The sequence below is a fragment of the Salmo trutta genome, chromosome 26, assembly GCF_901001165.1.
Source record: "Salmo trutta chromosome 26, fSalTru1.1, whole genome shotgun sequence".
NCBI lineage: Eukaryota > Metazoa > Chordata > Actinopteri > Salmoniformes > Salmonidae > Salmo > Salmo trutta.
Genome location: NC_042982.1, coordinates 16783814 through 16799713, shown reverse-complemented (window position 1 = coordinate 16799713; position 15900 = coordinate 16783814). Strand labels below are relative to the sequence as shown.

The 15900-nt window shown below is 46.0% G+C and overlaps 1 protein-coding gene across 4 annotated transcripts in view; it reads left to right on the top strand.

The window, feature by feature from the left end:
• ift80 (intraflagellar transport 80 homolog (Chlamydomonas)) overlaps positions 1–15900 on the top strand; it is a 68715-nt gene that overhangs the window by 4822 nt on the left and 47993 nt on the right. For 3 of the 4 annotated variants that reach the window (XM_029715008.1, XM_029715006.1, XM_029715007.1), the window contains 5 exons: positions 340–450; positions 566–634; positions 4063–4172; positions 6992–7081; positions 7251–7388. In XM_029715008.1, coding sequence (XP_029570868.1) covers positions 363–450; positions 566–634; positions 4063–4172; positions 6992–7081; positions 7251–7388 — 495 coding nt within the window. In that variant the 5' untranslated portion in view covers positions 340–362. Of the gene's footprint in view, positions 1–339; positions 451–565; positions 635–4062; positions 4173–6991; positions 7082–7250; positions 7389–14473; positions 14597–15900 lie in introns of those variants that run through there. The other variant, XM_029715009.1, reaches the window with a different exon arrangement.

The window sequence follows — 15900 nt, the reverse complement described above, 5'->3', positions numbered from 1 at the left end:
GCTTTCATTCTTCCGTTTTGTGTAAGACATGTCTTCAAGAGGTTGCTACCAACCAGGACAGTGGAGCAAAATACATTATGTATGAGAACCTGACACCATTGTTTACAGTTCTTTATGTTTATCTCTATTTGTTTGTTTCTGTGTGTGGCCAAGTGCCTATATTCTTTGTATTTATGAACTCTCCTGACATCATGTGTTATGCTTTTATTGTGCTTTTTGAATGTTTGTTGCCTCTCAAGTGAGATTTAGAACTGGAGAGACAGTTTATACAGTATATTTCCTTCATATCTAATGGACTGTACCTGTCTTCAACCTGTCTGTTCTGTTGTCTGTCTGTAGGCAAGTTCCACCTGGCCTCTAAGATGGGCCGTATTGAGAAGAGTGTGGAGGCCCACAAAGGAGCTGTATTAGCCGGGAGGTGGAACTACGACGGGACCGCTCTCATCACAGGTGAGGGGGACACAGGGTAATAAACACACACAAGAAAATGTAATACGCTGCTCAATAACAAGTTTGTTACAACTGCCGTAGGTTGTAACTCAGATTGTTGATGTTGTTTCCTCAGCTGGGGAGGACGGACAGATCAAGATCTGGTCTAAGAGTGGCATGCTGAGGTCCACCTTGGCCCAGCAAGGTAAAATGTTTCAAACTATTCTTTCAACCACTCAGCTCAGCACTTACTCTATTTGAAAACGAATTTGCGCAGCAGACTCGCAGTGCATAGCCACACTTTGTTTTGAAACAAATGCAGCCACCAATATTGTCCCTTTTTAACAATTTCCTGTTTTGTCAGAATGGGGCCCTGTAGTTTTTGTGGTGCAGTTGCTCCACGGTGTAGCGACAACATTGCACTCTCTCTGTGTGAAGAGGTGTATGTGTGCGGTAATTTTCCAGCCCAGTGTCGTCAGCATGCTTCTGTTAGACTGGCGCTTAGCTGAACCGATCAAGTGTGCTCACATACTCCCTTAAAAGACCTTCACTTGAAAAACGACAACATTCGGCAATAGTTCTGTTAGTCCTTCTTGAGATGTCATAGCCAGTGTACACTTCCTCAATAAATCTGTAATTCATTTTTATGTGCAGTACCAGTCAAAAGTTTGGACACACCTACTCATTCCAGTTTTTCTTTATTTTACTATTTTCTACATTGTGGAATAATAGTGAAGACCTCAAAACTATGAAATAGCACATATGGAATCATGTAGTAACCAAAATAGTGTTAAACAAATCAAAATATATGTGGAAACTCCTTCAAGACTGTTGGAAAAACATTCCAGGTGAAGCTGATTGAGCAAATGCCAGGAGTGTGCAAAGCTGTCATCAAGGCAAAGGGTGGCTACTTTGAAGAATCTCAAACACAAAATGTATTTTGATTTGTTTAACACTTTTTTTGGTTACTACATAATTCTATATATGTTATTTCATAGTTTTGATGTCTTCACTATTATTTTACAATGTAGAAAATAGTACAAATAAAGAAAAACCCTTGAATAAGTAGGTGTGTCCAAACTTTTCACTGGTACTGTATATGCCAAGATTTTATTCGCACAATTTTACATCTAACTAAGATGTTTGTGGCAGTATATCTCAATTGAAAAAATGTGCATGAAAACGAGTCGTCTCTCGTTGAATGACAACGAACATATAATTGAAGAATCCCTACTGTTGACCAATCACCAACGAAGGGGTGTGGACTTCGGCTACCGACTTCGGCTTGACTCAAGGAAAAAAAATTCACTACCCATGTGTGAATGAGGATGCACTGTGTTAATCATAGGGGGTGAGTGTGTCAGCCTGGTGCTTTTTCAAGCCGTCTGTAGGTCTCTCTCACACTCTGTGCCCAGTCAGAGGACCTGCTGGGGCTTGGGCCAGGCCAGGGACAGTTGTAATGAGGTCAAACCCATGAACACAGCCACGTGAGTTACAGAGAGAGAGACGGCGCTGGCAGAGATTTTGTAAACATAAGGCAACACACAGCCACCAATTAAAGTCTCACACACAGACCGCAGTGTTCATTAAGGCCCCTTCTGCTTTTTAGGGCACCTCACTGGATGAAAGAGAGAGAGCAAGAGAGAGGTATGTAGAGAGAGAGCGAAAGGGATTTGATGAAAAGAGAGAGTCTTGTCACAGAGGGGTACAATACTGTTCATGTGTATTCAGGTAGCCCTCTCTGTGCCGTGTCACAAAAGTTTCTCCACTTAAACTGAGCTTTTGGTTGAGGCCAAGCAGAGCATGATGCGCTGCCATTAGACAGCTCTGAGAATGGTGCTTATATAGTAACCTAGATAATGTCGTCACAGTACATATAGAAAGACTAGTACAGTTTGAAGCACTACAGGATATGCCTCATGTTCTGACCATTTTTAGGCTTTCACATTTACTTCCACAGTTGGGATTTCTGTGTGTGTGTACAGTGTCTTTACAGTGTGTGTGCGTACAGTGTGTCTGTCTGTGTGTATTTAAAACTGCTGTAAACGATGCCGGTGCGATGATCTGAAAGATGGCCTTTGTGTTAACAGTGTTTAGTCCAGCCAGATGATTTAAGATGACAACCATGGAGGATTTAAGATGACAATCTGGCAGACGGAGAGAAGTGTGTGTGTGTGTGTGTGTGTTGGACTATTAGGGTATAATGCTGCTGGATACAGTTGAAAATGCAGCCAGTGCTCCAGTTCCATTTTTATTAAAGGCACCGTAAAGTTTCAAAGGTTTATTGGAGTGGAGTTTTATTAAAATCCATAAAAAAAGACTCCTAATGATCCATTTCTCTAACCAGTACTCGCATACAGATGGTTTACTTATTAATTGATTCATTGTGCCATTTTGAAATATCTTCTCAGAAGTGGCCCCCAAAAAATGTTTCCGTTGATGGTAAAACCTGGCCATCCGGATGACATGGATGCATTCTCCCGAATGAATGGGCTCTTTGCTTCCATAGAAAACTGGGCAGAGGCAGGAGCAGTTTCGCCACACGATGCACATTCTCCCTCAGTCCTCTATTTAATGTGTCTGTCTGTGTTGTTGTGAACCATGGCATTGACTGGACAGGCTTGAGAGGGAGTGAGCTGCACAGCCGCTGTTGCACGTACAGATTTGTAGAGCGCATGGAGGAACTGGTGGTGTCTCCTAACAGGTGTGGACACATCATCCACACTGCAGATGCATCTGTGCAGGTGCTGCGCCCCCTTATGCACACATGCGCGCACACACACACACACTGCAGGAGTCACGGGTACAGCTGGGAGCCGTTGTTGTGAGTCTTGAGTGCGATGATGTAACCGTGTCCCATTTGTGTGGGGGAGGAAGAGCGAGGAAGGAGAGGACGGGTGTAGAAGAGGAGGAGGGGGCGGTGGAGGAGGAGGAGGGCAGAGGGAACTCGTCTCAGCCGTCTCTCATTGTCAGCCCGCGATCATGTGACCTCTTGGCATTTGAGAAACCACAAGCACCTGGAGCAGGGTTAAATGTCAGCCTGCCTCTCTCTCTCACACACACACACACACGGTTTAGGCAGGTTTCTCTTAACACTCAGCTGTCTTGGTGTGATACACAGCCAGGTCTGCAGGATTCCAGCAAGCTTTGCACGCAAAATCCCATTCCTACAGGCTGTACGAGGTGAACCTTAAGAGTAAATATGACACTGCTGTGGTGTGGAAATTAGAAATGCAATCTCCTCCAGCTGCTGCAGTGTCTCCGTCTTTGTGTTTGTAAGGAACACCACGCACTTCTCCCTCTTTGATAAGGACTGCCTCGAGGTAAACTGTGTGATAGCTAATCAATGCTCTGATGAAACCAGAGTCAACTAACGAGTGGATCTTCTACTGACAGAATTACTTTATTTTATGTCACGCTGTCTGAGAAGGAGATGCAACTGTGAAACGGCCTTAAACAAGTTTCAGTTTTCATAATTTTCTGATATTAATTAATGGATGTGTTATGAAAATAGTATTATAAAGGTTATTGTTTTATGGACAATAACACATGGACATTGTTAAGCAGTGTGATTCCTCACCTCCTGCTGTGTGTGTGTGTGTGTGTGTGTGTGTGTGTGTGTCTCTCTCTCAGGGTCTCCTGTGTACTCAGTGGCCTGGGGCCCGGACTCTGATAGGATCCTGTACACGTCAGGCAGACTGCTGATAATCAAGCCCCTGCAACCTAGCGCCAAGCTCCTACAGGTACTGTGAGTGTGTATGGGGTTTGAAGACCTCGCACTCCAGTGAGTATTTTTCTTGTTCATGTACATTTGTTTATTGTTTTTGGCACTGAATTGTGCCTGGGACCCTGAGTAAACACCAGAGGGTTTAGTGTGCACCCCCTCCCCCCCACCTCCTCCCTCCCCCTGAGCAGAGCAACAGCTGGCAGTGTATGGAGAAACCCCCTGCACAACTCTGTGAGCCCTACAACCCCCCCAAACCCCCTCACCCCATCCCCCTGCTCCCTTTGGGAGAGACAGAGCCGTGGGAGAGAGAGGGGTTTGGGGAGGTGGGGGGGTGGAGATCAGGAGTTGTAGTGATAACCTTCACATGGCAGGAGGAGAAAGGAGACAATGACTGAATTGACTCCTCCTCTCGTCCTCCTTTTATGGCACGTGCCTCTGGTTATCTGTTGGTCGATACATCTCATGAGTATTGACCTACAGTGCATTCAGAAAGTATTCAGACCCTTTGACTTTTTCCACATTTTGTTACGTTCTAATTCTAAAATTGATTAAATTGGGGCGTCTGGTTGCCTAGTGGTTAGAGCGTTGGGCCAGTTACTGAAAGGTTGCTGGATCGAATCCCCGAGATGACAAGGTAAAAATCTGTCGTTGTGCCCCTGAACAAGGCAGTTAACCCACTGTTCCTAGGCCGTCATTGTAAATAAGAACTGGTTCTTAACTGACTTGCCTCGTTAAATAAAGGTAACTTTTTTTTCCCTCATCAATCTAGACACAATACCCCATAATGACAAAGCAAAAACAGGTTTTTAGATTTTTTTGAAAATGTATTAAAAAATAAATATTCACATTTACATAAGTATTCAGACCCTTTACTCAGTACTTTGTTGAAGCACCTTTGGCAGCGATTACAGCCTCGAGTCTTCTTGGATATGATGCTACAAGCTTGGCACACCTGTATTTGAGGAGTTTCTCCCATTCTTCTCTGCAAATCCTGCTTCGCTGCACAGCTTTTATCAGGTCTCTCCAGAGAGGTTCAGAAACTTGTCCCGAAGTCACTTTTGCGTTGTCTTGGCTGTGTGCTTAGGGTCGTTGTACTGTTGGAAGGTGAACCTTCACCCCAGTCTGAGCAGGTTTTCATCAAGGATCTCTCTGTACTTTGCTCTGTTCATCTTTCCCTCTATCCTGACTAGTCTCCCAGTCCTTGCCGCTGAAAAACATCCCCACAGCATGATGCTGCCACCACCATGTTTCACCGTAGGGATGGTGCCAGGTTTCCTCCAGACGTGATGCTTGGCGTTCAGGCCAAAGAGTTCAATCTTGGTTTCATCAGACCAGAGAATCTTGTTTCTCATGGTCTGAGAGTCCTTTAGGTGCCTTTTGGCAAACTCCAAGTGGGCTGTTATGTTCCTTTTACTGAGGAATGGCTTCCCTCTGGCCACTACCATAAAGGCCTGATTGGTGGAGTGCTGCAGAGATGGTTGTCCTTCTAGAAGGTTCTCCCATCTCCACAGAGGAACTCTGGAACTCTGTCAGAGTGACCATCCTGTTCTTGTTCACCTCCCTGACCAAGGCCCTTCTCCCCCGATTGCTCAGTTTGGCTGGGCAGCCAGCTCTAGGAAGAGTCTTGGTGGTTCCAAACTTCTTCCATTTAAGAATGATGAAGGCCTTCAATGCTGCAGACAATTTTTGGTACCCTTCCCCAGGTCTCTGCCTCGACGCAATCCTGTCTTGGAGCTCTACGGACAATTCCTTCGACCTCATGACCTGTTTTTTGATCTGATATGCACTGTCAAGTGTGGGACCTTATCTAGACAGGTGTGTGCCTTTCCAAATCATGTCCAATCAATTGAATGTACCTCAGGTGGACTCCAGTCAAGTTGTAGAAACATCTAAAGGATGATCAATGGAAACAGGATGCACCTGAGCTCAATTTCGAGTCTCATAGCAAAGGATCTGAATACTTGTGTAAATAAGGTATTTCTGTTTTTTAGTTTTAATACATTTGCAAAAAAGACAAAAAAACTGTTTTCGCTTTGCCATTATGGGGTACTGTGTAGATGGAGGGGGGGAAATGATTTCATCAGTTTTCGAATAAGGCTGTAGCGTAACAATGTGGAAGAAGTCAGGTCTGAATACTTTCTGAATGCACTGTAAGTGTGACTGTCCAACCATTCCTTACTTTTTTGAAGGGGAAACTATTCTGACGATTTTTCCCAGTCTCATTCGGCATGCTGAACAATAAGCAACACATCAGGATGTGTCAGTAAGTCACTTGGCTAATGTTAGTGTGTGTGTTTTAACAGAGATGTAATGGGGTCTCTGACGGGGTCGTGTGTGTGATCTCGTACCCTTGGCGACCTGTGAAGGCTCTGCCCTGTTTCCAATTAGAGCCAAGTCCAAGCTATTACATTAACACAGAGCAGACTTGGAGGCTGTCAGAGAGAGCACCTCGCTCGACCTATAGCTCTCTCTCTCTTCTTGTCTACTAGGCTCCTTAAGATAAGAACGCTCTCCCTGTATTTGCTTTGTCTTGTCTTCATGCAGTCTTCTCCTGCTTGTCCTTGGCAAAAAAAACTCGGAGTCATATTAGCCTTCAGCCCAGCGTGTAGTATATCGATATGGACCTGCACCCCCCCCCCCCCCCCCCTCTTTCCTTTCCTCTCTTTCCTTCCCTCTGTCTCTCAGGTGTGGGGAAAGTGCCTGGGACTGGTTAACTGAGGTGTGATCTTGAATTTATTGGTTGGGTATGGAGAATATCACTGCTCTCGCATAAACATCTGCTCTTTCTCTGCTCCCTCCTCTCTTCCTTGTCACTCGCTCCCTTCCTCTCCCCAGTGGAAGGCCCATGATGGGATCATTCTGAAGGTGGACTGGAACTCTGTGAATGACCTGATACTGTCAAGTGGAGAGGACTGTAAATACAAGGTCAAGTGTGTCCAGTGATCCAAAAATGATGACCTGTGTTATAACGTGTGTATCACGCAGTCGCAATACTGTGTAATTGACCCTGTTCCTTCTCCCACCTCTCTCTCGCTCTCTCCCCCTCCTTCCTGTCATCTCCCTCCTGTCATCTCCCTCCTTCCCCCTCTCTCAGGTGTGGGACAGCTATGGTCGTCTGCTATACACGTCCTCGTCACATGACTACCCTGTGACCTCGGTGTCCTGGTCTCCGGATGGGGAGGTGTTCGCCGTGGGCTCCTTCAACACCCTGCGCCTCTGTGACAAGACCGGGGTAAGGGCTCCCCTCCCCCACCACACGTCCACTGCCAACCCCTCACACACCTCTGTGACAAGACCGGGGTAAGGGCTCCCCTCCCCCCACCACACGTCCACTGCCAACCCCTCACACACCTCTGTGACAAGACCGGGGTAAGGGCTCCCCTCCCCCCACCACACGTCCACTGCCAACCCCTCACACACCTCTGTGTACTGTCACTGTGTGTGTTTCAGTGTGACAAACCTGGTTCTGTAAGAGGTCCTCCATCTCTTCCCTAGTGTGTGGAAGTAGATGGTGAATACATGGTGTGAGTCTCTCTGTACACCTCACTCACTAGTCTCTGTCACATGTCAGTATTAATAGCTGGTGCTGATAGTGCTGTTGATGGTAAGTGGACTTGTAATGAGCGAGTGATGGATGGTATGTAGCCCAGGTAGCCTAGTGGTTAGAGCGTTGGACTTATAACCGAAAGGTTGCAAGATCAAATCCCCAGAATCTGTGGTTCTGCCGTCATTGAGAATAAGAATTTGTTCTTAACTGACTTGCCTAGTTAAATAAAGGTAAAATATAACGTTTTATTATTCTTCAATGTATGGCCAGAAACAATATATCTTAGCTGGATTTCTTGTTTAGTTAGAATAGAAATGTCAGTGTATTGCTCTATGAGACGTGGCCTAATGAAAACAAACAGCACAGGGCTCTGGTCCTCTGCACTGATCACCACTCATTTCATGCTACATTTTGATCTAATTAGAATCAAATGGCACTTTTTTTTCACCAAAACAAATGGTCTGGAGAGAAACTGAGCCAACGCAGATGTCTACACAACACCGGGGTTATGAAAGAGGTTGTGTGTGTGCTTGTAAACACTGTGTATTTGAGTTTGTGCATGCATGTGTGTATTCAAGGGTATTAGCTTTCACTTGTCTAGTTGTTACAGATCAGTGTGGATGAAGGAAAGTAGATGTGGAGAGGAAGGAAGCCATCTTGTTCTTCTGAGTTGAACCCTCAGTAGGACGCTATTCCATTCAAGCCTATTACTAGCTTTTGGGGATTACGAGTTAGAAACAAGTTAGCAGCAAGAGTACATTAATAAGCAGTATCTTTTCACACTGTAAATTTTGCTTGACTTTAAAATTGTTTTGGAGTACACAAATCCAATAAGATTATTTGGACTACCGAGACCACAAACTCTGAGCGGGTGTAATTGTGTCAAATAATGAACCTAAATCACCTTTCTTCACAATGACAATCGTGTCTCTGTGTTGTGAGTTTGTTTACGTTGTGGGTCTGTTCCATTGTTTGTCATTGCGCCACTCTGTGTCTTGTGGTGGGGTTGACTGTGGCGCTCTCTCTCTCTCTGATGACGCGTACAGTAACTCTAACTGGGGTGAGGGTCTGTTTGCCTTCACCTCCTCCCAGGCTACAGAGGGAGAGTGTGATGTATACTGTAGCCTGGCCCTGGCCCGCCGTGGGAGGGTTGCGCAACACCAGGGAGAAGAAGATTGAGGAAGAAGAGAAACAAAGAGAGGAGAGAAGGAGAAGGCCACTCAAAAGTCACTTCGTAACTGCTCCTTGATAAGTTGATGAATCTGACCCTGTGTTCCCAGCGGCCCTTGCTTTCATTCTCATGCACATTTGGTGTGTATGCTGTGTTCCAGTACGTGCAGGGTAACTGTTGCATCCCTGCCTGTATCTGGGCTGTCGTTGGGCTGCGGTGCAGAAGGAGTTAAGCACAGTGAGGAATCTTTACTGTTACTACCGTGACTAATGGGCAGGAGTTTCATTCTGTATCTGGTACAATGAAACCTTGCACTTTACAGAGCGCTGCCTCAGCAGGAACGGCCAAGCACGTTTAACCCCTAACCTCCAGCAGGGCTTCTCTCCTTCTCTCTATCTATCTCTCTGTCACTTTTTTTCTCTCTCTCTTTCACTCTCTCTCTCCCTCCATGGACAGATGAAGTGCATTACCCTCCTCATTATCACAGGGCTGGGAGGAGGGGGAATACCCCATTACACACACACACACACACACACACACACACACACACACACACACACACACACACACACACAGATACTGAGGCACACATTAACAAAGATGCACAGATACAGACACACATGTTGAGGCTAGTCTCAACGTCAGCCCTTGATCTTGATCACCTTTTCACTGATCACTTTTTCTCATGTTTTTTTGTTGTTGATGGATTGTTGATTATCTTGATATATGTCTCTCTATTGACTTGAATAAGAGAGAAACTGTTAGGGGCTTATCCCCAGCCCCTCTCCTCTTTAGGCATGGCAGATCTTAGATTCTCTATTAAGCACAAAGCAATACACTGTCACTTTTTTTACTGGATTTGAGCACAAGAAGTGAGTGTGTCTGTGGATAAGTGTGTGTGCGTGCGTGCGTGCATCCGTGCATGCACTCCAATGGGCCTGCGAGACAACAGTCTATTTACGAGGCACTGCAGCTGGTGTCTAGCGTCTGGACTCTGTCACGATCCCTGACACTGTGACACTCACTAACAAGTGTGACTCATTGTGCCCTCTCTCCTTCCCTCTCTGTCTTTCTCTTGCCTTGCCTTCCCCCCCTTTCTCTCTCTCTCTCCCCCTTTCTCTCTCGTCTGCAGAGCGGTACACAGACACTATCGTAGACCCTGTTAGTGTGTGTGTGTTCGACTAATTTGTCAGAATAACAAATACAGTCTGATGCTCCTGTGGATGCTATGACATCACGGTAAGATGGTAGGTTGTTTTTCTGTCTTCAACTTTCCTCTCTACCATGAAGACGTCTGCAGACTCTTCCAAACAGAAACCCCCACTCCAGCTTACTGAAAACCAAACACACGCACGCCAGACGCCGCGTTCTGTCCCATGTTGGGTCTTGTTTCAGGCCTTAATTGATATGTCCAGAACGATCATTGGGCTATTAATACCTGCTGTTCCCGCGATGTGGTTTGGACTGAAGACGTGGCCCAGTCCAGGAACCAGGAACCCTTCACTCCACTAATTAGCCAAAACCAGTGTACAATGGCTGTCCTGCTATAGAAAGCCTATACTTAATCAGGAGCGGCTGATGGCTTCTTAAAGCTGCTATTTGCCCATCTATTTGACCTCATATGAAACAGCGCTATGACATGAAGTCAGAAATGTGTTCTAAATCTGCGCTGGGTTTCCTACCACCCGACACACACACACACACACACACACACACATTGGAAGTGGAAAGTCTGAGGCTCCCTCTCCACTCCCATAACATCTGCCTGCCCCACTCACACAGCCATAGGAGATAAGTCGTCATAAATTGTGTGTCAAATGTATAGCTGACAATTGCAGCGTTGTTCTGAAGGGGAGGGGTCATGATTGAGTGTAAAACCAGTGGTATCTGGTGTAATGCAGATATTATTTTGCGCGACACGCAAAATGTCCCGAATCAATGCAATTGTTGATTTAATGATTTATCGTCTCCAGCTGTGATTCTTCTGCCTGCTCTAATGTCAGTGTGTTGGCTCACATAGCTACGCAGAAAACACTCCATACAATGGCTTCTGATAGCGTTTGGAAACATTGTAGGAGCGTTTTTTTAGTGTAACATGTGGAGAATCCTATGAGGTCAGTCTGGTCTGACCTCAGTCCCATCCTGCTCTCTCTCTCTCACTCTCCTCAGATTCAGTGTTTAATAGTCACATGTACAGGGTTGCAGGTGTGATTACTGGGTACTGTGAACATCTTAGGCTCCAACATGCAGCACTAAGTGAAATACAATGATGTAAATGGTAATAAAACAATGTATAGAAGTATAAATATTACTATATACATCATAACTGTAGCAGTGATGAATAAATACATATCTTTGGGGTGGAGGCAGAGTAAAGACTGCTGGGGGGGGGGTCCATAGGGGGAGCAGCATGACCATTGAAGGGGTGTGGGGAGTGAAATAAAAACAATACAAATGATTATTATATAAAATATATAATATTCATATTAACAACTGCAACAGTGATGAATGTCATTGGGGTGGGGACAGGGTAAAAGTCATAGGGGGAGCAGCATGTCAGGTAAGTGACTGTTGGGGGGGGGGAATGTCCATATGGGAAGTAGTAGGGGGGAGAGGGGAATAAGGTAGATGACTAGTGGTGGCTATTCAGCAGCTTGATGGTCTGAGGGTAGAAAGTCTTGCTGTTTTTGCCATGATGCTCCTGTACTGCCCACATCTGAGTAATTGAAGTGGGGAGAACAGGGCATGGCTTTGGTGGCTGGGAGTCCCTGATGATCTTCTTTGCCTTCCTGAGACACCTGGTGTTGTAGGTGTCCTGTAAGGCAGGCAGTGTGCACCCAATGGTGCGTTTGGCTGTGCGTATCACCCTCTGAACAGCCTTGCGGTCCGTGGTGGTGAAATTTCCGTACCAGGCTGTGACGCAGCCCGACAGTATGCTCTCGATGGTGCTCCCGTAGATCACTGTGAGGGCCCTCGGGACAGGCCAGATTTCTTCTGCATCCTGAGGGTGAAGAGTCGCTGTCGTGCCTTCACCACATTGTCTGTGTGGTTAGACCATTTCATTTTCTCTGAGATGTGTACGCTGAGGAATTTGAAGTTATTGACCGTCTCCGCGGCGGCCCTGTTGAGGAGGATGTGGGTGTCCAGCCTGGTTCCTCCTGATGTCCACAATCACAATATTTGTTTTGCTAACATTAAGGGGGAGATTGTTTACCTGGCACCACGGTATCAGAGTGCCTTGTTGTTGGTAATCAGACCTACTACTGTTGTGTCGTCAGCGAACTTGATGATGGCGTTGGAACTGTGTGAGGCCATGCAATCGTGGGTATACAGGGAATACAGGAGGGGACTAAGGACGCACCCTTGTGGGGCCCCCTTGTTGAGAATCAGTGTCAAGGAGGTAATGTTGCGTACCGTCACAACATGGGAGCGGCCCGTCAGGAAGTCCAGGACCGAGTTGCATAGGGAGACATTCAGACCCAGGGCCGTGAGCTTTGTATTGAGTTTATAGGGCACTATGTTATTGTAGGCCGAGCTGTAGTCGATGAACAGCATCCTCACATATGTATTCCTTTTGTCCAGGTGGGTGAGGGCAGTGTGCAGTGCAATGGCGATTGCGTCGTCTGTGGATCTGTCAGGGCAATAGGTGAAAGAGGGTCAAGTGTGTCGGGGAGGGAGGCGGTGATATGTTCTTTGACTAGCCTCTCAAAGCACTTCATGTTGACGGAAGTGAGTGCTACTGGTTGGTAGTCGTCCAGTTTCTTTCCCCAGGTGGGCATAGCAACCGGAGCTAGGGAGAGGTTGAAAATGTCAGAGAACACAACAGCCAACTGGTCTGCACATGCTCTGAGGGCACGGCTAGGGATGCTTCCTGGGCCGGCAGCCTTGAGGGTTAACACGTTTGAATGACTTACATGTGTAGCCCATGTTGTCATTGGGGGCTCTCTTCGGCAGCCCAGTGTCATTGTGCTCGAATTGTGACAAAAAGGTGTTTAACTCCTCCGGTAGGTTGGCGTTGGTGATCGTGATGTGACTGGCTTTTCTTCTCTCAATCCGTGATAGTTAGGAGCCTCTGCCACATTCGCCTTGTGTCCAACCCGCTGAATTGCTCCTCCACTTTGTCACTTTACTTGTTTAGGTCGTATTTGTACTGTTTAACCATATTTTTGTCCCCGGTCACCTTTCCCTGTTTATAAGCAGCATCTCTCTTTTTCAGTTTTTATATAAGGCTGCTATCAATCCACATTTTTTGATTCGTCATCCCCGCCCCTGGGTCGCTCTCTTTTCTCTTGTCTATTTGCCATGGCCTCTGTCTTTCTCCTAACTGACGTCTTATCCCACCACTCATATTTCCTTAGTTTTATCTATCTTGTCCTTCTTTCTCTCACTTAGACTTTGTAAGGCTGGGATCAGTGTGTCTCCCTTCCTTTCTATGAAGTATCAGTTTCTATTATCCAGGCTGTACCACTCCAGTGTGCCCTGCTTGGCTGCCAGCCTCTGGCCAACGGCTGGCCTGGAAACGCTCCCTGCCGCTGGAGCGATATAAAAGGCCTCTAAACTAAACGCTTGTTTGAGTCCTGAAGCGCTCTTAGTGGAGCATGAAAAGGGCAGAGAAAACGATTGTAGATTTATTAGTCTTTTCTGCTTTATCTGTTTTCATCACATTAGCTATGATGGTTAGCGCAATGCAGATGGCGAAAATGTCACTGTAAAAGTGAGAGGGCAGGCTGCAAGAGTTGGACAGGGGGAAAGAAAGGGAGAGGAGAGCTGCGTGGAAAAACAGCAGATGTGGAGGGGGTTACACACTAGAGAGGGAGAGAGAGAGCGCAGTGAAACAAAGAGAGTCCTGAGTCAGCAACGGCAGAGCAGTTTTCTCCCCAGGCAACTGGGCTGGGCTCCTCCTCTCTCTCTCTCTCTCTCTCTCTCTCTCTCTCTCTCTCTCTCTCTCTCTCTCTCTGTCTCTCTCTCTCTGTGTCTCTCTCTGTCTCTCTCTCTCTTTCTGCCTGACACACTCCACATGCTCCTACTTTGTCTCCTCGATCTCCTCCTTCTCTTGCTCTCTCTCTTTCAAAAAGTCATATGCTTTATTGCCATGGCGTTTACAGGTACGCCGATCTTGTTAAAGACAGTTAATTAGATAAAGTATTAAGATAACTATCAAATGAACTAAATGAGAAACAGAAAAAAAGGTGAACTTTCCCTCACTACACACTTTTTCTACACCTTTCTCCTCCCCTTATGAGCCAAACTCTCTACTTTACATGTGCTCTCGCTCTCTCGCTCTTTCACTCACTCTCTCTCTGCAACCAGCTGCAGTTTAGAGAGGGAGAGAGTTTAAGCAGTGAAAAGGGCACTTTGGGTCTATCTTTACCACTAAGTCAAGACTCTCTTCCTTCACACATTTTCTCTGTTTTCTTTTAAATCATTTTTACTTCTCCTTTTAACACGTCTGGGTGAGGTTGCCTATGAAATGTTTTTGAACAAGTGGACACATTCTGGTTTTACCAGCCTCTACTTCTCAGCCAGTTAAAACAGCCATCAAATGTATGTCTCTTCAGTTTGCGTGGTAATAACACAGGCTGGCACTGCAGGCAGGTTCAAGTCCTGGTCTTAAATGAGCAGTGCAGGACAGTGGAATGCTACATCAACCCGCATCAATGAAAAAGCAGCCTTCTATTTTCTCTCTTTTATAACAGCTCTCTTCGGTCACGTGTGTCTTCAGGTAAGGATGTGGAGGGACGGGCATTACCAGGTGTTGGTTTGCTGTGCTTGGATTTTTGTTGGCACGGCTGATGGAAAAGTGTATGTGTTTCAGGGTCTTTTTTCAGATGATTGACTGCACTTCGTGTGTGTGTGTGTGTGTGTAATATCGGTCAGAGTGAGAGGCACTTGTTGACATGGTATTAATCTCTTGAGTTTGGCTTCAAGCTTGCCATGTTGGAAAGTGAACGGAGAGAGAGCTTGAAAAATAGTAAAAATAAGAGGGGGAGCAGCTGATGGTTTGACAAATGTAGTGTGGAACTGTCCAATATATCCTGTGAAGTTGGCTGGAGAGTGGGGCTGGGAGAATTGGTCTCCATAAACGATGGTGGTTACCCCCCTTTTCTCCTTTCCCCCACCCCTCCCCCTCTCTGGTCTGGTGTAGGGTGATATGTATGACATACTGAGACAGTGCCATGCCAGGCCCTCTGATAGTCATCACTCCCCACACCACTAAATCACTACCTCCACACACAAGGCAAACATGTCACACACTGAGAGGGAGGGTAGAGGGAAAGGGGATGTACTGGGAGGCAAGATGAGGGTAACTCGAAGGAGTGAGATGTTTAAAAAGGAAATTGGGTATAAAAAGTTGGAAGATGCAAAGAGAAAGTGAGTTAGGTGCTATATATAGAGTTTGTTAGAGTGGAAGATTAAAACATTTAAGAAGTGTTATTAATATCAATGTCAAAAGGACCTACATTCAGCTGAATTATTAACTTGACCCTGAAAGTACATAAAGCAGCCTCCACATTTCTCCCAAGGTTTGGTGTGCACGGTGTGAGAGATGTGTAGTGTTTATTTAGTGTGTTGTTGCTCTTGCGTTGGTGTGCATGCTTCCGTGTGTGTGTACTGAAGGCGACTGTTTATTGGTGTATCACTTCCTTTTCACCCGCTTATTTACATGGCCCAGGCTCAGTGACGTAACAAGCAGGGCTGCCAAGTTCATTATGCTATTACTGGGGACCAGGGGGAGAGGCCAGGGGGGGATGGAGGAGTGAGGTAAGGAAAGGGGTAGGGGGTAGGAGTGGGGGTCAAATATTTTGGCTCCTCCCCAATGTTTCTCTCCTGTACTTGCATGTGTGTTTATTAGTAGGGCTGTGACGGGTTATTATTGGCCAGGCCAATGTACACTGTCACCGACATAACAATTCTGTTTGTACACTTGTTTACATGGATATGTTTCTTTAATTAAACCTATTATTAACAAGCCATTACACTTTGTTATTATCATGGCATTTGTTATTATTATTCAGGTTATTACTT